This window comes from Dermacentor variabilis, unplaced genomic scaffold (genome assembly GCF_050947875.1).
Source record: "Dermacentor variabilis isolate Ectoservices unplaced genomic scaffold, ASM5094787v1 scaffold_13, whole genome shotgun sequence".
Taxonomy (NCBI): domain Eukaryota; kingdom Metazoa; phylum Arthropoda; class Arachnida; order Ixodida; family Ixodidae; genus Dermacentor; species Dermacentor variabilis.
Window position 1 is genome coordinate 19,651,719 of NW_027460291.1, and position 25,613 is coordinate 19,677,331.

At 45.1% G+C, this 25,613-nt stretch overlaps 1 protein-coding gene across 1 annotated transcript in view; it reads right to left on the minus strand.

Moving 5' to 3' along the window:
* Positions 1-6,575: 6,575 nt before the first annotated feature.
* Positions 6,576-25,613, minus strand: part of LOC142566832 (nose resistant to fluoxetine protein 6-like) — a 339,215-nt gene continuing 320,177 nt past the window's right edge. Inside the window, exon 15 of the mRNA XM_075677724.1 lies at positions 6,576-11,930. Coding sequence (XP_075533839.1) covers positions 11,727-11,930 — 204 coding nt within the window. The 3' untranslated portion in view covers positions 6,576-11,726. The remainder of the gene's footprint in view (positions 11,931-25,613) is intronic.

Genomic DNA, 25,613 nt, shown 5'->3' on the forward strand with positions numbered 1-25,613 from the left:
CTGAAAGAACTTCATATCAAGGCTGTGGTGCTTGTGGGAATCAACTGAGAACTCAATAATTATTTCAGTTATGTGCAACTTCCATATTTACGTTCAGTCACGGCGCACGTATCCGCAACGTCTCAGACTTCGACTGTGCCTTAGTCATAGTTCTGGCTTCACATATTTTGATTGCCCGCAATGAAAGGGGAAAACACTTATCGAGAAAACGGTCAGGCAAGAAGACACAATCTGTTCAATTAGCTTCATTGCAGGCTTAGAAGAAGTATTCAAGCTATTAGACTGAGAAAGATTAAGGGCGAGGATCAACGGCGGATATCTCAACAGCATTAAGCTTGCCGATGAGATTGCCCTCTTCAGTAATGCTTGGGACTCATTGCAACAATCGATGGAGTACCTTAACTGGCAATGTATGAGAGTAGGCTGAATATTATTATGCAGAAGACAAGGGTAATATTAAATAACCTGTCAAGCGAATAAGAGTTCATGATCAGCAGTGAGCCTCTAGACTGTGTGCAGGAGTAAGTTTATCCAAGTTACTCACAGGGAACGCTGATCATGAGACAGAAATTTACAGAAGAATTAAAATGATCCGGCGTGCGTACGGCCAACATTACCAAACCATGACCGGGAGCTCACCGCTGCAGTTGAAAATCAACGTGTACAATCATTCCATACTTCAAGTACTATCATATGGGGCAGAAATTTGTAGGTTAACAATGAAGCTTGAGAATAAGTTAAGGACCGCACAAATAAGCGATTGAACAAAAATGTTCTTCCTAACGCTCATAGAGAGGAAGAGAGCGGGGTGGATGGGAGAGCAAACGGGGATACTGGTAGCTGAAACTTGAAGGAAAAAATAGGAGCTTGGCAGGCTGCGAAATTGATAGGGCAGATAATCGGTGGTCGATGAGAAACAGATAGTGGGTGCTAGGGGAAAGTAAGCGCTATCGAGCACGGCAGGAAATCAGGCGAGGTAATGAAATCAGGAAATTTGCAGGCATAACTGGGAATCAGCTAGCGCAGATTAGACGTAATCAGAGATCGCTTGGAGAGGCATTTGTCCTGCAGTGAACATAAAACTACGCTGATGATGTTTTACAACACCGTTAATTCGTCCGTAATTTTAATGGACCGTTGGTCTTGAGGCGCAGTTCGCTTCGTACTGCGAGACCGCATTCACGTGTTTACAGAACAGCGTTGGGGGCCGCTTCGATAACACTTCCGCCTCGCCACCTTGGCATCGTACTATATGTGCAGTGACTGCTCTGAAAAAAGTGCGTCTGTGTAGCAAGATCGAGAACTTCAACAGATTTGATCTGAATCAAGCTAGAATGTTGAACCGCTATGTTCTTCATGTAACCCGCCGTGGTTGCTTAGTGGCTATGGTGTTGGGCTGCTGAGCATGAGGTCGCGGGATCGAATCCCGGCCACGGCGGCCGCATTTCGATGGGGGCGAAATGCGAAAACACCCGTGTGCTTAGATTTAGGTGCACGTTAAAGAACCCCAGATGGTCAAAATGTCCGGAGTCCTCCACTACGGCGTGCCTCATAATCAGAAAGTGGTTTTGGCACGTAAAACCACAAATATTATTATGTGCTTCATGTACGGTGCTGTGCAGTATTGTGAGGTGCACTGGAACGTGTGTTCTTGTGAGGCTGGTAAATTTATAGCAATGTTGGCGCTTATAACTGTGATGGTGTGGACAGATTAGCCGTGAATTCTAAGAGGTGCCACTTAGCCTATGACAGACAACGTAGTTAGGGGCTACGGGCCCTGACATCATCAACCTATGATTTAATAGCGGTCTCCAGATTTGAAGTGTACGCGCCTTTGTGCATTTCGCCTCTGTCGGAATGCGGCCGCCTGAACCTGTAAAACAGTTGGCCTTTTGCGGGGCATCATCGTGTTTTATAAGCAGCAGAGGAGAAGCGAAGAAGAAGCGATGGACGCTGATACGATGTCAAAGGCTGCGAACCTTGCAGGTGTGGATGTTACGTAGTGAAGTTTTCTGTCATAATTTAGGAGTGTCGGTGCAGCGACCGCTTCTTTCTGCATTTCCTTTTTAGGGCTGCTTTCATAGCTCCCAGTGCCCCCGACGGGGATCCTATGTGAAGGGAGCACGAGTTTCGCCCTCGGTTGGCGGTCGACCAGCACCTTACTGGCGGTACCGGCTGGCGAGGGAGCTGATATTGAGCTATGCGTGGCATTGGATCGCACCTGCAACCGTGTGCAGCTCCAACACATACTATCCCGATAGACACAGGGCTGCTAGACCCCTTGCCCTGTGGCCATATGAACTATATATATTGGAACTGTTTTTATTTCAGTAATTAGTATGGAAACAAAGAATTTAGTCGCTTCGTAATACGGCAGCGGTGCTGATGCATACAGGCGGGGTTAGCCTGGCAGACCTGGGCAGCAATTTCTCCAACCGAGCGTCTCTTTCGGCTCCAAATATGTCAGCATGTGTACATCAGACCTGTCTCTCACAGAAATGAAAGAATGCGTAACACTTGCCCTGAAGACACGCCCTGGTTGCTAAGTACGAGGTCGCGGGATCGAATTCCGGCCACGGCAGCCGCATTTCGATGGGGGCGAAATGCGAAAACACCATTTACATTTAGATGCACGTTAAAGAACACCGAATGGTGAAACTTTTCGGAGTCCCCCACTACGGCGTGCCTCATAATCAGAAAGTGGTTGTGGCACGTAAAACCCCATAATTCAGTAACTTGCACTGCGATTCTATGGTGTGATGAGCGGGTGAGCGTGGTTGCGCTTGCCGATGCATTAGCAGACGCACGGAAAAGCATGATGTCGAGTATGGGTGTGCAGTGACTTGCTGTAAGAATACATCCTCGCCTACTAATGCATGACGTACGGTCATGCTATCAGTAGACCGCTCTTATTTCTTGTGCCAGCTTTGCTTCCTCCTCACTCTCGTACGAAGACGTAAGTTAAATGCGCTGCCACTTCGGTTGCGCCCTTATCTCAGCGAAATAACTTTCTGGCTAAGAAATTGCGTGCGAAGAGCGCCGCTCAGTAAACTCTGCCGCTGATTTTCTAAATAAGACACAGAGAGTGGTTCGACTGGGATGGCTGAACAGACGGGTCTCATAATCGCCCTGTTTGCGAACAGCGTGACGTCACTGCGAGTGCCCCCTCCTATCAGTCAACTGTTGAAGCGGGCTCTGGTTGGCAAGGAGCGTTCAGGCGACCTCTCTGCATAGGAACGCTGCTTGTATATCAACTGCATGCCGCGACCGCGATTCCGACATATTGCTATTTTTTGTAGTGGCAGCATTTACGAACTGTGCTTAGAAAGTATAATCGTCGCCCGTTTTACCGGTACAACAACGTAGCGTTGTTACCGAGTGGATGGCTCCCTTACATCAGCATGCATTGATTTCCTATGAGCGTCTCTTCCTTAGGTCAAATAGTCAGAATTTATTACTCTTCCAAAGAGACCGCTTTATTAAGGAATTATAATTCCATTAAATCACTGGTCATCGTACAAAAAATTGTATAGGATTGTCGTGAAGACATTCATTTGCGCCCAGTTTACACTGTAGCCTTAAAGGAAATACAAGGTAACTTCGTCTACAAGTATCAGTCATGCCCATCACGGCGGCTCAGTCGAGGCATGCCAAGTGACGGCGCCTAAATTCAGATTAGGGAGGAATGCGGAAATACTACTTGGCACCGTGCTTTAGACGCGTGATTAGATGCCCCAGGGGGTCGAAATTAATCCCGAGCCTTTTCTTTGTAGCGCCCGCCGCGTGCAGCCTACGTACGTTAAACGCCATAATTCGGATTTTGATTATTTGTCATGGCACGTGAATGCACAAAGCAAGAGCTTACATAAGTACACAATCCTCTGCGCGGTAACTTCGTTCTGTCTGCTGCCTTCCTTCACTGTTCTCGACGTCGTACGACTCAATTTTTGCATGTTTATTGTGGATCATCGCACCATGAAGTGTACACCCGCCGTGGTTATGGCTATGGTGTTGGGCTGCTGAGCACGAGGTCGCGGGATCGAATCCCGGCCACGGCGGCCGCATTTCGATGGGGGCGAGATGCGAAAACACCCGTGTGCTTAGATTTAAGTGCACGTTAATGATCCGCAGGTGGTCGAAATTTCCGGAGTCCTCCGCTACGGCGCGCCTCATAGTCAGAAAGTGGTTTTGACACGTTAAATCCCGTAATTGAACCATGAAGTGCATGCCTTAAAGGTGAGTTTAAGTATAAAGAAAGTTCAGTTTTACTCAACACCAGTGAGATCTGCGTTAACATGCGATAATTTCAGTGGTTTGTCGTTTGGGCCTTCCCTGTAGTGAAATGTGTACACACACCTTCGGCAGGGGTCATAACATGCTGTAGGAGCTAATTTATATTTATACGCATTTCAGTCGATAGAATATGCGGAAATTAAGGTTCTTATTTTTTTTCTGCCCACAGCGTCGATGGGACCGAGAGACGTTCGCGAACTAACCATCGCGTCTCATTTATTTTCACTTGTTAAATAGTTACGGCTCCTTAAGTTTAATGGGCACCCGATCACAACGACCGGCCTTATTACACGAAACACGTGTCCAGAGTCTATCAAGGGAGATGTATTGCTAATGGCGCAGTGCCCACACGCACAAACAATGTGGTCCGTCTTCCTACGCAAAGATGAGCCGATATGGTCGCTGTTTTCCGCCGCACGATTAACCACAACAAGCGCAGCACACTTCTATTGAGAACTAAAAAAGGCCAGCATCACCATATTTTCATCACGCAGTTTACCACACGCCGATGTTCTCCTACACCAATACTGCTAATCCTGCTGGCAAGAGAATTGCGGAGACTTACCTAAAGAATAAGAAAATCACGCCTCCACGCGGCGCCCACTTACACCAAGCACTGCGTGACTGCACCACGCAAAGAGCCGGCGGCGGCTGTGTTTTGCCAAGCAGGGTCGCGGCACGTGCGCCAGTGACGTCACGCTGTGACGTCTCGGGCTCGATGTGACGTACCGCAGGAGAAATCTATCTTGCGGCCAGTATATCACTATCTTCATTTTATCTTAACTCCCGAAACGCATGCACCTTTGCTGTTTTTATAATACAAAACTAGTACAAATGCGCCCCTGCGTGTGCTCCTATCTGTTTTCTATATATAGATGAAGGAATGCTATGACGGCCTGCAAATAGACCAAGTTGAAACAAGACAATGGGCAGGGTAGGAAAGAGAATAACGAGGGAATGCCATAGAACAAAATGCAGTCGGTGTTTTGAAGCTGACAAGTGCAGTTTTATTACATATTTTGGCGCAGTCGGCTTTATACGACGATCCACGATGTGGGCAACCTTCTTCAGTCAGCCAGCGAACGGCAGCCTCGCCTTCACGCGCTCCCTGGAGAACCGCCAGTCGATCTTCCCATCGTCGTGACGTCGTCGTCCATTGAGTTGTGGCGCATCCTACGCGAGTCAGACCAGCGCTCGTGTGTCTCCCGTTTTGTTTCGCCATCATCCTCTGGTTGTGTGGTTTGAATATTTAGTCATGTCTCACCAACATGCCCAAACTGCCACAATACCAGAGATTAGGTGATTAAGGAATCGGCTGCGAGCGCATGCCCGCAATATCCGCCGTGGTTGCTCAGTGGCTATGGTGTTGGGCTGCTGAGCACGAGGTCGCAGGATCAAATCGCGGCCATGGCGGCCGCATTTCGATGGGGGCGAAATGCCAAGACACCCGTGTACATAGATTTAGGTGCACGTTAAAGATCCCCAGGTGGTCGAATTTTCCGGAGTCCACCAAAATGGCGTGCCTCATAATCAGAAAGTGGTTTTAGCACGTAAAACCCCATAATTTAATTTAATTTTTTCTAAATGCCCACAATGCTAGCATTGGAAGCAACGGTTATTTAGCACTGAATTGCAGCGCATGCGGATTCGCCCCGGCGTTCGAGCAAAAAAAACGTAATTTTGAGAGCGCAGCTCTTATGCACTCGTTCCTGCGTTCAGCGTCGGCGTCCCTCGGTGTAACAGAGTGAGCGAGCACAGCGACATATGAAAGAGCGAACGCGCAGCGGGGTATGAAAGACGGCGATGTAAAAGAGAGCGCGAGGAGGAAAGCGGAGAAGGAGGGTGCAGCAGAACCAGGAGGTAGAAAGTGGGGGAAAAGGTGGCATGGCGAAAGTGTGAGAAGTGCCGCGCAAGACGGGGGGGGGGGCTGTGTGGCGACGATCACTGCCACTTGGCGCCAGAGTAGAGCGCCGTCGTCGGTTCACCGAGGAAGCCATCGATAAGGCAGGCGGTGAGCGCGCCCGCCGACACCATATATCCAAGCAAAGCGCTGCCTGAGCGTAGGTTTTTCCGTGGCGGCTGCTGTCAATCGCGCCTACGTGTTACCCACGAAGCACAGCGCTATACTGGACAAATCACGAGCGCCGACTATTAAACGATATTTATTTGAAATTCACAAACCCACACACACACGCATATATATATATATATATATATATATATATATATATATATATATATATATATATATATATATATATATATATATATATACAGTAAGCATCTTGCAACGCAGTATATATAAGAACACAGGACGCGCTAACGCAAAAAAGTCTTCTCGTGCGTCGCTAAAAACGAACAAATCAAAACGACGCCACACGGTGACATGAAGCTAGAGCTCGTCCTCCAACGAATTGTAATTCTTAGTCAAACTCCTTGCTGAGAAGTCTAATCGAAGGCGCACTCAGGCATTTGGGACCACTGCTGCGCTCTGAGTTTCTTGGCGCGAATGGGAGTGTACACAAGAAGACACACAGCGCTAATTTCCAACGAAGCTTTATTATCGAAAACCAGATTGCACTTATATGCTCTGTCACGTCAGTCACAGTCACGTGTACGTGTCCCTAAAATCAGAGCGGCAACATTTTTAGTAATAGCGCATGCGACGCCCAAAAACTTCAATTTTCCACTGGACAGAGTTAGCGACGGCTTATTGACGCACGCTTCCCCGATAGTAGCAATCTATTCAGCTTCTATTATCACTCTAGCCACTTCTCACTGACTTCTACCAGTATTGACAATTGAATGAAGGAGAAGGAGGGGGAGCACTGACGCTGTTTGCAATGGAGGGCGAGAAAGTTGTCTGACGCACTTTGCCCGTTCTTACCTCTGTATTCAAGCAATCTGTCGTCTACACATCTGCCTCACTGCCCGACGTAGCATTTTCCGCACGTTAGAGGGATGCGATAGATAACTGAAGTATTGCATTCTACAAATTCTTGTGTTTTACTTGACATCACTAATCACTCTATTTCTTCCGAGGTATTGTTTTTCTGCAAAGGCTGATTAGTTTTTTTAGGTGCAGAGAAAGCCACATCAATGCTACCGTGCCGTGCAATTTTCTTTAGGCTGTGCTATAACCGGCGGATATTTGGCATGAATGCTACTTTCTTATTGCTTTCTTATTACTTTATTTCTGCTGACGATCGGTGGTTTCAGCTTCTTGCTCTTGCTTCAGCAGCCCGTCTGCAGCTGATACAAGACCTTGACTGGGATAACCTGCATCACGTAGGCATGTGGCCTGCATTTTCATCCCTTCGCCGATTTGATGCAGCTACGATTTCTTAAGTGGGTTATGTAAACAAGTTTTTGCTAAACCCTTTTTTATCGATTTGGAATGGGCGGGAGATATGACAATAACGGTTTATTGGTCCTATAGCTTCAGCACCAGCACATCATGCCATCCCTGAAGGTATATTAAAAATCAAGAAATTTTATGACTTCTTTTGGTGGTACTTCGAAGATAACTTGCAGTGGACTAAGGCATTCGCGTATAACAGAAACAACAGTAGAGGAACACTGATTGTCTAAGTTTTCTAACGTGCAGTAAGCAAATACGAAAAATATCGTCTACTAATGTAAATATTCTAAGAACGTTTGACTCTTTGAGGCGTTCAGACAAGCCTCTGCCTAGTTTGGCGAAGTACAAGTTGCTCAGAAGGGGATGGACAGGCTCCTATACAAACCCTTTGCTTCTGTAGGTAGGGACTGTCATTATCTTGCAAAAAAAAATGATTTTATGTACGATTCTAAAAGTTTTAAAAAATTCGGCGGTTGTAACCTGCTGACGTCCTAACCCTTACGACTCCAGATTCATATATACATGATTGAACACACCTTAAAAAATCATTCTGATGTAGCAAATAATACAAGCCTTTTAAATGTGCTGAGAAGGGGTTAGGTCCATCGTTACATTTGGTCTGCGCAAACTGTAGGACATCTTTAGAATTTTTTTCTGATGAAAGTATCTCTACCAGCAGTAGATTTAGGTTGTCGAATAAGTAGATTGTGGCAGACTTCTGCCACGTGGCTTGTTGTGATACAATCACTTTGAACGGGAGATATTGGCGCGTTCTTGCGTTAAAATACATCGAGACTAGTATCTTCGTTTTTTTTCCATTCCTTTGAGCGCCTCATGTTGTTTCATGTTCCTGCACATCGAGACGGTTCTGCTCTCAATTTTTTCCAATGAAATCTCTCTGTGTTTATTACACACTGCTATAATAATCACTTCCTTGGCTTTGTTCGTCGGTGCTATTGTATGAAAATGCTGCAGAGCCTCGTTCTTAGTCAACTGGTACAACAAGGTGCGACACGACGCGTTTAACAGGTAACTTCGAACGTTGAAGTTTACATTTGTGTAGGGCATCCACACGTTCTGAGTTCGTACTCACGCCTACGTCTTCCGAGGGAGGACTGGACACTCGACCTACAAAGAGAGTAGCTCCAGTTTGGTCCTCTTGGTCTTCGTTGCGAACTTAGGTCCTATTTCCAGATCTTGACTCACTTTTTCAGGCAGGAGGTATACAGGTAAGTATATTTCGTGCATATAGAAAACCAGACGACAAGCTCTGCATTTTCCTTAGTAAGCCACCACTGATATTAACTTCATGATATTGATATTCATGAATGATATTAACTTCATATTTGATCGTGGCAGTGAGGTTGACTGCATCTATTTAGATTTTTCCAAAGCATTCGACAAAGTCTCTCACAGTTTGCTTCTTCACAAACTAAGTAAACTTAACATCGACCAAAATGCACTATGATGGATTGAATGCTTTTTGTCCAACAGGTCCGTGAACGCTAACGGCATTCACTCATCACCGGTTTCTGTGACCTCCGGCGTCGCACAAGGTTCTGTTATCGGTCCCTTGCTCTTTCTGGTATATAATAATGACGTGCCTAACAACGTAACATCCACAGTGCGACTTTTTGCGGATGATCTATGTGCTTTACCGGGAAATAAAAAATACTAATGACACTGTACTACTCCAGGAAGACTTAGCTACTATATCTAACTGGTGTTCACAATGTAAGATGACACTTAGCGAGACTAAATGCAAAGTAATGCGTTTTTGGCGTCGCGTCAATCTGTGCCCCGCTCCCTACACTATTTGTTTTTCCCTGCTAACACCGTTAACATCTTATAAATACCTCGGCGTCATTATAACGTCAAACCTAGCTTGGAAGGCGCATATCATTTCTGTCATCGCATCCGCTAACCGCATGCTTGAATATCTGAAACGGAATTTTTCCTTAGCCCCGACACCTGTTAAACTTATTCTGTACAAATCGCTTGTCCGCTCTAAATTAGAATATGCTAACTCAGTGTGAGACCCTTCCACTAACTATCTTATCGACGCCCTCGAAGCCGTACAGAACAAAGCAGCACGTTTCACCTTCCGTAACTATGATCGTTTGTCAAGCGTCACAGAAATAAAAACACATTGTCGCTAACCCCTCTCTGCGCAGGAAAATATAACGCCTGTGTCTGTTTTCAAAAATTTACTACATGAGTTCCACCCTTAAATATACATTACTCACGCCGCCAACATAAGTTTCATCCCACTTAGATCACCCATGCAAAGTTGGTGTTTCACAGTGCCGTACAACATCCGGCAGGAATTCATTCATTCCAAAAACATCGTTGGACTGGAACCAGCTACCACGAGATATTGCACTTTCGAAAGACTTTGATGAATTTAATAAGAAAATATGAACACATTATTGCTTGCCATAGCTTTGGTTCCATTTCCTTTTTCCTCGTAATCATGCGCATTCTTATCTATTGTTTCCCCTGATTTGCTTTGTTCATATTTGTGCCAATGGTGGCGTTTTGCAACTTTTCTTTGTGTGATTTAGCGTTTCTTGGTATTTGTATAATTTTGAACTCACTTTATGTTATAATTTTTTTTAACATATATATTAAAAAATTAGGGGGTTTTACGTGCCAAAACCACTTTCTGATTATGAGGCACGCCGTAGTGGAGGACTCCGGAAATTTCGACCACTTGGGGTTGTTTAACGTGCAGCTAAATCTAAGTACAAGGGTGTTTCCGCATGTCGCCCCCATCGAAATGCGGCCGCCATGGCCGGGATTTGATCCCGCGACCTCGTTCTCAGCAGCCTAACACCATAGCCACTGAGCAACCACGGCGGGTATATATATATATATATATATATATATATATATATATATGCGTTGTCACCTTTTCGAACAAATCTATTGAAATGTGTGTACCACTCCCCTCAATAATTCCCTGTGGGCCATGAGGGTACCTGAAATGAATGACTAAATAAATAGCTCTGTCCAATAAGGAATTCGACATAATTGCAATAAAGAATAATTTTTGCGCCTGACTTGAGCTATCACTAAATATTTTGTCGCTATAACTTTTTGACGTTTAAACGTGAGGGTGATTCAACGGACGGAGTATATAAGTACAACCACTTTTTCGATAATAAAATATTGTTAGAAGCTAGCGCCTAGTATGTGCTGCCTGTCATCTTGTGTACAGTCTTATTCAATATAATAAACTCAGATCAAGATGCCATACTAGCACGCCCACATCACTACTCCTGCGAATTGCGTGTGCCTCGAACATTTATATTCATTTTTCTTTACCCTGGTAATTTTAGGATTTCGTACTCATCAAAATAAGGCGTGTAGCCGCAGGTTGTCTAGTGGGTGACCGGAATGGAATCCCGTCCTTAGTTGAGTGTCGAAGTATATGAGGAACAAGATAACTTTTCACAACATAAATAAGAAGATAAACAAGATAAATGTTGTTTTTGCAGTCTCAAGAGTAAAAATTTTAGCGTTTGCGTTTTTATACATACGCGTGTCTATCGAATAAATGCCCGTTCATGTTCGCGCCTCGCGTTCGCCTAGTCGGGTCTCTACGTGGAGTCCCCAAAATGTCAAGTAATGTGCACCAATAAGTTAAAAACCTCTCAGCAGCAGTCCAGTCAAAGGTGATCTGTAAATGATTTATCTTTTAGTGGAATGACGTGCTAAAATATACCGTGTGAAGAGCAAGCGCACCAGTAAATTTTGGCAAAATATCTGCCTTACGACGAGCACTCGCGAATCCTCCTGGAGAGTTATGTTAACGAAAGTATATGGAGCCCATTCACAAAACGTGATACATATCAATACCCAACTGCCGGTGATCAGGCGATCGAGATGTCGTTGTGATAGTTATTGTGACTGTTCGGATTCTGTCTCGAGCGACTGCTGCGTCCCGGTAACGTTTGTGTACCGTGGTCTCTTCACGCAAACAGAATGCACCCCTGGGGGGATTTGTGAGCACGTTGTCGACCCCTTCGAGCACAGATTTCTCCGCATCGTGAACGGTGTTTGCGCGCTTTCAACCCCGGTAGTTGGGTGAGTGCTGCGATTCCTCAATCACCGGGAGGGCGCTTTTCTCGGCGTTCGCTGCGGCCTCCGTGGCGCGCTCGTTAAGCCGCTTGTTGGCCATGGCCCAGGCGAGAACCAAGGGCTGCTCAAGGAACACGTACACCAGGTAGCCCGCTGCTATTGCCATCATGAAGTTGGAAACAGCTGAAGACATCTGCAAAATGAGAAATGGGGCATAGGGATATGTGTAAGCCATACTATCACTGCGTGCTGTCCATGATTACCCGAGACGCTTTTAACGATTTTAACATTTTTACATTTTAACGATAACGACGACACTTTGACTATGGAAGACGACATTGCAGTTCAATTGTGGTTCATTTTTATCAGTGCAAGCAATTAAGTAGCGTAAGCGTTAGGAACTGTCGGCAAAATGTGTGACCACTTTCACCAATTTAAGAGTGCCACCAAATTAAGCAGCAAGATCAAGCGGCTACACGCTGCCTTTCTATGGCGAAGACAACGTTGTTGAAAGAAAACTCATGATCTCACTAGCTGGGCTTACATGAATTGCTCTTAAACGACAGCACATATTCCTTGACTCAAGCTTTTAGTCCGGAAAAATCATGAACACGAAGAACCAAAAGAAGACAGAACCAAGAGAAGCGCTAACTTCCAAGAAAAGTACCTGTCACGTGGCTATATGGCGTTGAACTCGAGGTGACGGGTTGGATTCCGACCGCGGCGGCCGCATTCCGATGGTGGCGGAATGCAAAAACGCTAGTGCACTGACCGCATGGCGTCCATGTGGCCTAATAATCCAGATCCCCGCATACCCGTACAAAAATTACTGTTGATTAACAATTGATATTTTGTTGGGAAATTGTTGAAACAACGGACATCAACAAATTTTCAAGAGCAATTGAGTTCACTCAACCCTTGCACAACAATATTTCCATTGAGTGTTCTCAATAAACCATTTATTGGGTAATTTGTGTTGATTTTTCTAGTTGTTTGTTTGTTGTGTAGCAGTTGAGTCCAGTATACAATAATTAGGACTCGCATATGAAGACATTCCAAACATTTATTGCGATGCGTTCCAACCTCATTCCTGTAACTTTGCGGCAGGTAGGTTCTTCTTTCGCCTCGCCGTCATTAAAAGAAAATAATGTGTCACCGATGGGGTGGAATCGAACGTCGGCCGTCGAGCCTGGTACTCTAACCAATGGGCCACGAGCGAGCGTATACTCCTCTCATTCGAAACCCAGTAAGCTCTGAAATACTTGGCGCGTGCGCCGCGTGCCCCTTCCTGGTGCTGTCGCTACAGCTGGCGCTTTGAAGCGCCTATGTCCGGTACCGCCCCACTTTCGTAGCCATTTTCGCTACGTAAAAACTGCAACGTTAGACTAGGTTCATGACCTCCCAAGTTCATAAAGATTTATTCCTTCGGCGGTGTACAAATGCCATCGTCGTTTTAACATACGCTAGATGACATAACCATGGGTACGATCCGAAATGAGCACGTTTCGCGGAGCAGAAGAATGCGAAATTCACTTGCAAACACGGTGACTACGCGCATGTGGAGTTCCCCAATAGTAGACACGGCGGCAGCGCGGCCAACGATAAGACAGGTGCCGACAGGCGACGACGCTACCTCCGAGCATCGGACGCGCTGTGGGAACCGTAGGATGCAAGCGCGCACACGCTACAAACATACACGGGTGAGGTTTTCGAATTTCCTGCGACGTACCCACTGTCCGTAAAGCAAATATAGTTTTTTTATCCAATGTCCGTGGTATTAGAGATCAAAGAACGAACGCGCTTTGAGATCGCAGCGCGCAGCCGCTATAACCGTTGACTTCAAAGAGCTTCGGATTCAGCAACGGCCGCAACGGTATCACAGCTAATCGCTGTATCTGCGGCTGCTCCCATCTCTCGCCTTGCAAGAAGCACGCGATTTATTTGAGCCTCGCCTAACTGTCGTCTTCGCATCTCCCAAGCCTGCAGAGGTATGTTCAGTTACAAACACCGAAGGGAAATGAAAGAAATACAGGAAACGGACTCTTATCATACCTTACTTGTCACCTCGTCATCTGCAAAGGCGCTACAAACCATTATAGAAGTTTTATTTTTGCAAAAGTTGCAAAACTAGTAGTACTCCTTATTTCTAGATGGCGCTACAAACGTCAACGCAGCGTTCGGGTGTGTTATGTGTGCGCGCAAGCGGGTGCAACGGAGCTTCGTTTTGGGCACACTTTCGCAACAGTACACACAGTTACCGCTAGTTTCGTAGTCGCATTTTTTGGTCGTAGTATTTATTGTTTACGCTACAAATTAGGTTGTTCTTAAAAATTTATGAAGGTTAGTTGCTGAAAAATTATTGCTAATTAATTAGCGGTTTTTCAGTGCCGTTATTTTGTGTTTGAAAGGTTTTTATAACTGAATACGATAGTGAAGCTGTGAACGGTTTTCGGCCTCAGTTATTCGGTTGCAGTTGTGCGGCGGTCCACGCCTCGTGCTTTTGGATGAAAGTATTTTTTTCTTTTCGGACATCATCACGCACATTTCAGTGAAATGCTTTAACGATGATAAGTGGGACGTTTATCCGTTGAAGTGGTTGGCTCACCCAGCTACTAGTCTTCGTCTTAGGTGCGAGCCTGGTTGTTTTGATGAGTTGCGCGGCAGAGGTCATGATGCGTGTTGGAGAGAAGGCACCCCGAAACAGTCGCAGCCGAACTTCTGCAGATAGGTAAGTAATCTCGTTTTCTTGGGCACGTAGCCTTTTTTTTCTATTTTGACATTGACGAGCGTGAGATGTTAAGCACACCGTTCGCTTTCTTCAAGCAAACCGCATGCCCCGGAGCAAATGCGCGCGATACTAACTCTCGTTGCCGCCGTCACTTCGTTTGAAACAATGGTAGGCGAAGATGCAGCGGCGCCCCATGTGCGTAAAATTGCGTTGCTTCATTTGTTCCTGTCTAATAACGTTTCCTTCATTTGTATGAGAGAACACAATTGGAACATAATGATCGGCTTCTCTGCGCAGTGATAATTTTGTACAGTGGCCCCGTCATCTTTCATGGGGCTCACGTGGGCCGTCTAAGCGTTTGTTATCGCGTTCCGATACGTGAGAGGCGCGCTGCCTTTCAAGGTATTTAGGCAGGCACTAAGAGCTTAGGAGAACCGCGACAAATAATTGTGCAGCAGGTGTGCAGCTTTGCTACGCTTGTACCACACTCGTACTGGAAGGCAGTGTTGCACTTCACGCTTACGCATGTCGTAACTATGGCGGCCGCCGTGGCAATTTGGGGCTCGAGGTCGTGGATACGATCCCTGCAGCGGCCGCATTCCAAAGGAGCGGAATGCAAAAACGCTTGTGCATTGTGCATTGTATGCACGTAAAAAATGTCAGGAAGTCAAAATTAATACGGAGTACCCAACTACGACGTGCCTCATAATCAGATAGTTGGTTTGGCACGTGGAACATCAGAATAATTTTTTTTCTGTAGTGGCTCATCGTATACCATACGGTTAGTGTGATCGCCATTTGTGCCGTAGTGGTTAAGCGCACCTCGATTTAGGTTGCGGCTAATGATGCGGCGCACCGCGAAATATATTTCGCCTATTTGGTATTTGCGGAGAACGGCCAACCGATTAGTCGCAGCTTCCGCGTGGTGGCTGTACAGAGATACACAGCGCAAATGAACAGAGGTGTGGTGACGACGTCGGCAAAGAACACAGCCGCCGACGGGCTCACCTTATCGCCTATCACCGCCAAAACTACCGCAGTAAGCATCTTTATCTAGCGCGGCGGGTGGCCGTTGAAGGCGTACTGTAAATTTTAATAGGCGATAACCGAAACATGCCACCGTTCTCTGCTGCCTCTTTGAGTTGGACCGATCCGAATGTGCGTTGCTTGCAGAAGCGAAAGGAGCTCCAATCGGCGCGTTGTGAACTCGAGCTAAGCGTCGCACTCGAGCACCGTTTGCGCGGTGAAGAATGACGCGTGCACGAAGCTAGCTCACTGCGCGGACGCTACCGCGCAAAACGCGCAAGGGCGTGTACGCGACGTTACGCATACAAATCTCGCGGGATTATCGGAGCCACGCCGGAGTGGCTAGCTTCAAAGAAGCGGTGCATACATGTTCTCACTCGTACAGGCACGCTCACGCTTGCATCGCTCTCGGCTATCTTTAGGTAGTTCCTTCTGAAGCTGGACTTCTACCCAAAGATTCGATATCTGCTTGGTATCGGCTATGCACTGTCGCGTGCTCTTTGGTTCTGCGAGAGAGCCGGGAATATTTTTCCCCGCTGTGAAACATCGCTGTGCGTGTTTTAGCTAACATTTACCGTAGCAACCCATTTCTTACTTTTCTCGGCGGCACTCGTGAAGAGTCGCAAATTTTTACTTGCCAGTATAGTGCGTACTTCTATTTCGTGCGTAGTTATGTTCAGTGTGTGGCAGATTCTTAATCCGCGTAATCTCATTTTCTGTCCACATTCCCTTCTCACAGGTTACGCATGCAGCAAATTCCCAGGTGCTAAAGTGTTCTACGCCAACAGCACCTTGGCGTCGTGCAAGAGACACTCGTTGATATGTGGCTGATTCACTAGCAAGCTCGCATCTCTGTTGCCACTCTCCATCAAGTGGGATTTTCAACTATTTTTTGTGCTGCTCCGTGGTGTTCTAGCTGCCGCATGGACGCTGTGAAGGCTTACTTTCGATTTGCTCTGGCGTTTAATTGTGAAGGATGGGCTACCTTTGGAGGGGAGGCATTTACTTTTGTATGTGAGAATGTTTACCAGCCTAACCAAGTGATACGTGCATACTGTAAACAGCAGCACGAACAGAGACGGACGACGAAATAGGTAGAAGCACACACGAGCGCAAGCTCTACTAAAAGTTTACTTTTGATTACAGAGGTATTAAACACACTGGTCCGCTTGACAAAGGTAAAAATCCGTGCATGCGTGGCAGAAACAGCCACGTGCGACAAGAAAAAAATATGAAAAAGCCATGTCATGTAGAATAAACCTGCGTGAAAACCGAGAACTATCGGACAAATCTTTCGAAAAAGCGAAAGATTTGTCGGATAAGTGATACTACCCAGCGAGAAATACTTCTTTGAGAACTGGAAGTTTTTCCCACTAAGGGCTACAGGTAACTTGGCTATGCATTTTGTTTCGTTTGTGATCAATAAATATTGCTTCTGGAACTCCTCAGGTGTTGCGGTATAGAGCAGAAACAACGATTGTTTCATTACAAAGACCAGGACACATGAGGACTTATGGAAGCATTATTTCTTGATCACGAAGAAATATTCACAAGCAAGATTTCTGTGACCCTTAGTGGGAAAGAGTTGCTGCAGTACTTCTCGTTAATATCACTTACAGAACAAACCTTCCAGTTTTCATGTTTTTGTTAGTTTTTGACGCACATGTTTATTCTACAGGACGTATTTCGGTCCTTTTTTGTTGTGAAGGGCTGTTTCTGCTGCGCATCCATGGCTTTTTCTTTGTGAAGCTGGCCAGTGTGTTTAAAATCTTTGTCTTCACGAATAAACTTCTAGTTGAGTCAGCGTTCATGTGTATTCCTATCTTAATTCATCCTTCTCGTCTCGGTTCGGGTGGTTGTCAAATATAAATGTACACTGAATTGCGAAGTGTCTATAGAATTGATACATGAAGTTATTTGCGCTGTTTATTTCAGGAATAACGCTATAGGGTCTTATCTTCTCTTTGTTTTTAACACTGAGTACATTTTTCTAAGTCAAGGAGTCCCTTGAGGAAGCCAATAAGAGTGATGGTAACTTCCTTTGTGTGTAAGATTTATAAATTTCATCCATTCAAGGCATGACATGGCACATTCCTGATTGTAGGTTACAATCATTCGTAGTAAGATCTACTTTTCAGTTCTCATGACGCTTCTTTGTACTGTGCTGCATTCTCCAGGCACATGAACCTTTTTATGCTCCAAGTGCATGCATTATTTTTCTATATGTTGGAGCGAAAATTGTGAACTTAAATATGCATATATATCACTTTCCTTGTAATTTTTTTCAACACGGGTGCTGTAGCTCCCTCCGTCTTTCAGTTACTGCTTTGTCCCTATTTTTATGCAACCTTTATATATGTTATGCTGCAAAATTCTGGTGCTATTTTAATAAAATTTTACCTGCGAAATTGAGGTAATTCGTGTTTTGTATATGCATTTATTTGCGTTTTTCACTGTCTCACCAATCTGGCTGTCAGTCATTGGAACCTTTTCTCATCCTTTATGACTATTTCTGGGGTACTTGATACTGAAAGTGCAGGTGACCATTTCTTTGGCAGTTTGGAATTCTGTTAGCCGTGTGTTACTACCAATTTTCTGTGCTAAATTATTTTTTCTCGTTCGAGGTATTAGCCTTGCCTTGTCTCTTTATTGACTGAGGTACCACTTAGTTGCTGGGTATAAGGAAAAAGGCCCCAAAAAGTGCTCTAATATGCTTTGTGCAAGTCCAGAAATATTACCTGAAAATGAGCTCCCTAAATTGAGGAAATGTCACCAACAAACTCTTCTGTACCCCAAATTAACATAATCAAATGGTGTACTGTTTGTTCTTGACTTCTGCCAGGTAGATAAGCTGCATTCATTACACAAAAGTTTTACAAGTTTATTTCTGAAGAACACAAACCTGGCTCGTGAGAAACATGATTCAGGTGTTCACCATGGCCGACAACTTTCGGAATTCTCGTCAATTATTAGATGTTTAGTGATGTTATTTTATAAAATAATTGGGCAACATGAAAATATATACATCTCGAAGACAAAGCGCAGGCAAGTCTACTTTGGGTACTTCATTGAATTTTAATTGCAGTGAAAGACGTGTGCTAAAGCTTGTATATATTTACGTGAAGTCATTTGTTTCAAGTCTTATTTTGCTTTCTCACAGACAGCCGTAGCTCTTCCTGTGATGTGTTAGTGTGCGAAACATTTTAATGTAACATATTCAGATGTCTTTTGTGTATTCACACGCAAGCAGCTTCAAGTGTTCATGTGTTCAAAGTTGGTTGTTACAAGGGTATGCTTAAGCCCTGCCTTTTGAGTCGCTTTGCCTTCTAGTCATAAACTTAAGTCGAAAGTGAAGACCACAGTGATCGTTTTGATTGAATTCATATGTATAGGTTTTTTCAGATGTATTTACACTGCTAGAGTGCTGTAGGTACGAGCCTATGTCTCCAGATTCGATGTAGTGGTGCCTAATGTGCTCTAATAATGTTTCACGGGCACGCATCTTTAGTGTAAATAAATGTACTTCAAGTTGACCAGTCTCTGCTTTGATTGTGTTTGTGTTTGGGAAAGTTATGAGCAGGCACCGGGGCATGCAAGTGTGAAAAGCAAAGAAATTTGAATATATGAATAAAAATCCACTAGCCCAACAAAACGTCAATCACATTTCAATTGCGACTTCTGAAATTTCAATGCCATCTCAACTGTGCCACAATGTGCTTTTCAATGCTGTGGCAATAATAACCCAACAACAGGTAAACAGAACTACCACGACGTCAGTTCAACGCAGAATCAATGGTAATTCAACAATCATTCAACAAAACGAACACGACGGGCCGTCTAAGCACAGTGGACTTTCTATGGTAACTTAACAATTATTCAACATTGAGGTACCCAATGGTGCTTCAATTAAATTTCAGTGGCCAATATTCAAGAGTCCTCAACACTCCACCCAACAATTCTCCAACTCAAAAATTCCTCAATAAAAAACTCAACGTTGACCAACGATACTTCAATGCCTTCTCAATAATTTTTTTTGTACGGGTACAGCGTGCCTCATAACGAGATTCCAGGTCTTAGTACCTAAAAGCGCCTCATTTATTTATTTAAATTTCTCGAAGAAACGTTTATTACGCAGAACATGATATCTATATGTAGAAACCCTATCACGTAGAAGCCTTCAAAACTCAACGAATGCAGAAAAAGTACAAGGTGACAATTGCGTCCAATAAACAAATGGCAAAGGTAACGCCGGGTCATGCGAGTCACCTGGAGGTGCCTTGGCGAACTAATTAGTTTATCCTCTGAGGTAGTCAGAATGCCTCTATGTGTTATTAACGGAGCAGTGGATGGCCATGAACTAGCCAGCTAGAGCGCGGCGTGATCCAAGAAGCAATATTTATTTGTCGACTTTAGAAAGCTAAAGAAGCTGCAAGGAACGTGCGGGGAACAGGAGCCGCAGAAAAGGTGCGCTCGTTCAGGAAGAACTTGAATTGATCAGCCCTGGTCGAGCGAGGTTGCCGACAAGATGCAAGGGCTCTGTTCTTTATGTACCTGTGCGTTTCCGAGACCCTGCCGAATGGTCCAGTGACATCCGTCGTTTGACCACTTTCAATAACTGTACTCGCATTTGCCTCTTTATGGTCTCGCTATTGGGCAGTGCGTTCGTGTATCGTAATGTACCTCTTGCCTCAGGTTAACAGTGCATTGTTAGTGTGCTATCAGAGGGCAAGGCAAAAGTAGATACTTAAGTCGCACGATTTCAGCTTATAGCATATCTAAAAGTGCCTACAACCTATTCACCACCTCTATTTCTATCGCTTTTACCCATTTTTATATGAGTGTAGTTGCGTTCAAGCGTGTTAAAGTAACAACATTGTTATGGCAGTGGTTGGCTTAGGATTAGTTGTGTTAACCTGACATTTTCCAGCAGCACCGCAATCTACGTACACGAACGCTCTTGCATTCCGCTATTCTTTCATCACACTCTCGGGCTACTTACACAAAGTTGGGCTCCGTTGTGCTATACCAAAGCCTGGCCGGCATGCCCAATGCTTACTCACATTGTTCTCTGAATTTTACTGACTCTCTAAAAGGTATTATTTATTAGAGCATTACTAGGATTGTCTATCTAGCATTAGAGTGGGGGGCAGAAAGGATGGATGTTATGAGCTTCCCTTCAGAAACGGCATGGTAGGCTGCGCTACCAAGCTCTTGGTATTCTCTTGCATAGTGTTCTACCTATCTAAAAACACGCACAAAGAATTTCCAGCATCAAACTTTCTGAACCACTCCTGGGGACTTTGTTTTTGCACGCCTACTTCGTTCGTGGTCTCCCTACTTTTCTGTCACCAAACCTCCAATCACCTTTAATAAACTCTATCGTGGACATGTTTTCTTTCCCCTGCTTCCCTGAACCGAAGTGCTTCAAGGAGGCCAGAGATTCCTAAACATACATATAGGTAGATATCTTCATTATTCTAATAAAACATGTTCTACCGTTTCCCTAGCTTTACAGCTGGAAGGATATGCTTTTTCTTCCTTAGTGCACTCTCCTTTATAACTACGCGTTACAAGGCATCCTGATCTCGCTTTGAACGGTAAGGAACTGCGCGTTATCATCAATTGTTTCTTTCCTGATTTCGTCAAACAGACAAAGCACGTAAAACGAGTGTGCCCTGCAGTCAACCGCTTCTGCTGGTAAACATGTCACTAACTACTGGCCCCCAGAAAAAAAAATATAAATGGTCTGTTCTGGTGGCGCATTACTTCACCATATATATGTGGTCCATACGGAAAGACAGTACACTCGCTAGAGGTTTGCTTGTTATGTATCAAAATGAAATGTTTAAGGTGGAGGCTTTATCTCCATTTCTTAAGCAAGGTTGATGAAAATGAGCATTCGCTGACCGAAAGAAATACAAGAATGTTTTTGACGTTTCGGCAACGAATATGGGTGCCTTGTTCACAAGGAACAAGGCACATGGGGGTCCTTATTATATACGTGGCTATTAACGTAATCCGTTTGCGCATACCTCAGGGAGGGGTCCCTGTGCCCGGTTTATCATGTGCGCCTTACATCGAAGGACAGAGGACCCAAGGAGCAAACGGGGCGATAATATCTTCTTTCCGATGACGGAAGCCGATATTTTTCGATGACGAAGCGGACAAGGCAACCGTATTGGATGCCCAAATGTCAAAAACATTCCTGTTTTTCTTTTTCGGTTCGCGGGTGTCAGTTCTTCTTTTAACCCATATTGCTTCCTTCCAAGACAAGCTTTCGTAGAAGATTGAATATATTCCTTAAGCAAACACCAATAACGTGTAGCTTCATTTCACAGGTGCTTGCATATTGCTCATGCCTCCATGGAATAAACCTTGCTGCAATAGACTGAACAGACTCTAATGTATCTGCACGTACCATGCGAAATGGAACCCACACAAAGTTCGCCCCCTTTGAAGACATCGATAAGCCATATTCTTCTGGGCCCCGACCACGAGGCCACCAACAGAAACCTCACTTGTCGCCGCGTGGTGACGCCAGGTGTTGCTACCACCACTGACGCTTCGGAGACAGAGCCCGCAAATGTCAGCCGCAATGTTCTGCTAGACGTCTGGGAAACATCAATGGCAGATCGTAGACGCGGCAGTGAGCTCCCAACCTACAGCGCATCTTGGTCACGGACAGGCTAATAAGACAGTGGTTGCTATGTCGACTGTGGCTCAAATATTCGCTGCTATTCACGAGCCGACATTCACGGTCGCCGTCCGTCTACGTCCTTCGAGCTCAATGCAGCAAACGGGTTCACCAGCAGCACCCACCTGCACATCTAACTAAAAAAAAATCTACACTATGGTTTTTCTTGCAACTTCGTCATCGCCGACGTCTGCAAACCAATCATTAAGTTGGATCATTGGTTCCGAATTTATGACGCACTACACGCTCCTGCCTGACTGTCGCCACGAACGCCTCATCATTATGGCAACAGGCCTTTATTCGCGAGGCCAGCGTGCGACCACCAATCAGCCCAGCGTTAAGGTACTCGCCGCCATAAATTCATCTCCTTACCACGCCCTTCTCGACGAATTTCCCGACCTGAGTCGTTCCGGTGGGTTCCCACGTAAAGCGTGTCACAACACTGCGCACTGCATCCAGACACCTGAGGGCTCTCCGGTTACCTGCCACGCCCGTTCTAGGGCGTTCTATTAGGATGTTGGGATATTAAGGACATACTATTTCGTTCACTGAGGCATGCACCCGTGGCCTAATGGTTACAGGATTGAGCTATTGTGCTTAGGGGTCCTCTGTTCGAATCGTGCTGACAGACAATATCCAAGGTCGATCCAAATAGGTCGTGAAGCTTCGGGCGAAAAGCGGTTGAGTACAAATTGTCACCGACATCAGCACGGGGGGTTATGGGAGCATCGATTGAAGCGCGACTATGTTTGGAGGGAGGAAGCATTGGGAAAGAAAAAAGCAATTTTTTTAAAATTGAAGCGAGACACAGATTCATTCAACGAAAATAAAATTCCTGGTCAGTCTTATATATTCGTGAGAAGTTAAGAAAATACGAGTTTATTGAATTTATTATTATTAATACATACATTTCTTTTGAGATCTCATTGTTACAGGGGGCGTTGACGTCACTATCACTCGCAATGCAATGCTCGTCTTGAAATGTGCAGAAAGGCGCGCTCGTAAAGTTCATCTGTTGAAATACGCCCTCTCACAGGTTGTGCTTTTTTGCATGTCGAAGTTTGTGCGAATTTGGTGACGTGGGTAGCTTCGTCGCTTCTTAACCTGTTCATTCAAAAGTAGGGTGTTACGACCGCCAGATAATTGTGTGGTTGTTTTCGTGCGACTGCGCTGGTCGACGGGCTTGGCATCCGACGATAGGACCAGCACTCTACACCTAAAGCTTTCGTCGGCCACCAAAGAAAGTATGTTCTGTGCAGGGGTGCGATTTCAACAACCGTACGGCTGGCTTTTCCTGCATCGCTTTCCGCGCTGAAAGCTCGAAACGCCCATCAAGTCGAATGGTGGGGCATTTCAATATATAGCTGCAAAGGCAGGCCAATAAAAGAAATTTCGCGCCTTCGAAAACAAAATGACGCCACTTTTGCTTTTAACTGATATGGCATCAAATTATTTTTTCTTCCGCCGGAACTGTTCCCACCCGATACAGATGGCGCTAAGCCCCATGAACCGCCGATGAACCGCCATGTTTTGAACGTATGGGCTCCTAATGAAGCTTCGCTACCAGGTATATTTACCTTGCAATATCACTGACGTTTATTTATTAAAGGCAAATTCTTTCTTAGCGACATACCACCACGTTTCTCTATCCGGCATGTTTCAAGTCTCTTTCGAGGGCCGATCTCGAAGGCTGTGCAGCCTGGAAAGAGCCGCGCTAGTAAAATACGACACTTTCAGGTTTGTGCTCTCATATTGTTTAGCACTTTTAATAGTTTGATAAGTTTTAAGACAAAAGTCATGCGCCGTGAGTGTTATGTTCCCATGAGATTTGTAGGTGGGCTGCCATTCTCCAAATTCTAAGGAGTAATTTGTCAAGAATGTAAGTGCTGGTAGGAGTAATGATAGAATCATGTGGCATATCATCCGCATTACACATGATGTCATATAACATAGCATGCGATATAGCATGTAAGAAATATGCGGAACGTCAAGGTGATGATGACTGTGAATTGTATATCCATACAATTGCTACAGCGATAAAACCAGGCGTACTTGATTGCCAGCGCCCGCTTATACACGTAAACTTTTTCTGGTATTCACTTCTAGAAAGAACCCAACGTCAGTTTATCCGATGGTTCCCCTTTCTTACGCCCCCCCCCCCCCGGTTACATTTCCAGGTTTTTTTCCTTCAGAGCGGAACTCTTAAGCGCCCGTTTCTGCGTTAGTGTGTCTCCGCGCAAGCGTAGTCGGCGTAACCGAGCAAACGAGCAGAGCGAAGGGTGAAATATGATTCAATAAAACTTGGTGCTGGGCTAGTTCGTGAGTCATACTTTAAAACTCATGGTGGCGCTAAAAGGGACGAACACACGGTGAAAAGACGACATGATTCGTCGTCGTGCCGTCTTTTCACCGTGTGTTCGTCCCTTCTAGCGCCACCATCAGTTTTAAAGAAGGATGAAAAGTGAGCGCGGAGCGTGACGGGGCATAAAAAAGCGGAGAGCGCAAGAGGAGGCTACACTGAAAGCATCAGGCAGAAAGTACAGAAAGCGTGAGAAGAAAAGCGTAGTGCCCCACAAGACAGATTGTCCGCGCCAGCAACATATCGCGAAAAGAAAACACTTATAGAGCTGCGCTCAAATTTCACATTAGGGAGTATCGCAGTCGTCGGTCAATTTTTTTAACACTTAAGACATCCGCTAACCCCCACTACTCACCGGCTTCGCCGTCGAGGAGAGGGAGCTACGTTTACATCAAAACCGCTCCTAAGGAACGAAGTTGCTGTTCTGAGGAACAAAGGTTCCCTTGTGGAAACCTTGGCTCCGGCAACATTCCTTGTTTTACTACTCCTCATAATGTCGTGACCGGCAGCTCACTGCTATCCCTATGAAGAAGTGTACAATCATTGCATTATAGTAGCGCAGTATGGGGCAGGAAGTTTAAGGTTGAAAAAGAAGCTTGATACGCAGCTGGGGACCGCACAAAGAACGATGGAACGAAAATGTTAGGCTAACCATAAGAGAAAAAAAGACAGCCGTCTCAATTAGAGAGCAAACAATAGTAGCCGATATTCTAATTTATACGCTAAACAAGTTTTCACTTTTTCTTGGCGGTGACGTAGACATAGATATGCTGGAAACTTGAAGGAGTAGAACTGACCTGCCCTCTGCACTCAGACGGTTTTTTAAATATCTTCTGCGAGCCTACACGCATCATGCTCGAATCGCAGGGCCTTACTGACCTTTTAATTAGCGTCGCAAACAAACAGGTTTCGTTTTGGGGTACGCTCGTTCACGATATCTTATATATTGGTACTGCGACCCCCTTTACACGGGTTTTAGCAGGGTGTGATACAAATTTGTATCACACTTAAGTAAAAGAAAATACAACATTATGGCACGAAAAATAATGCAGAGGTCACGAAATCAACA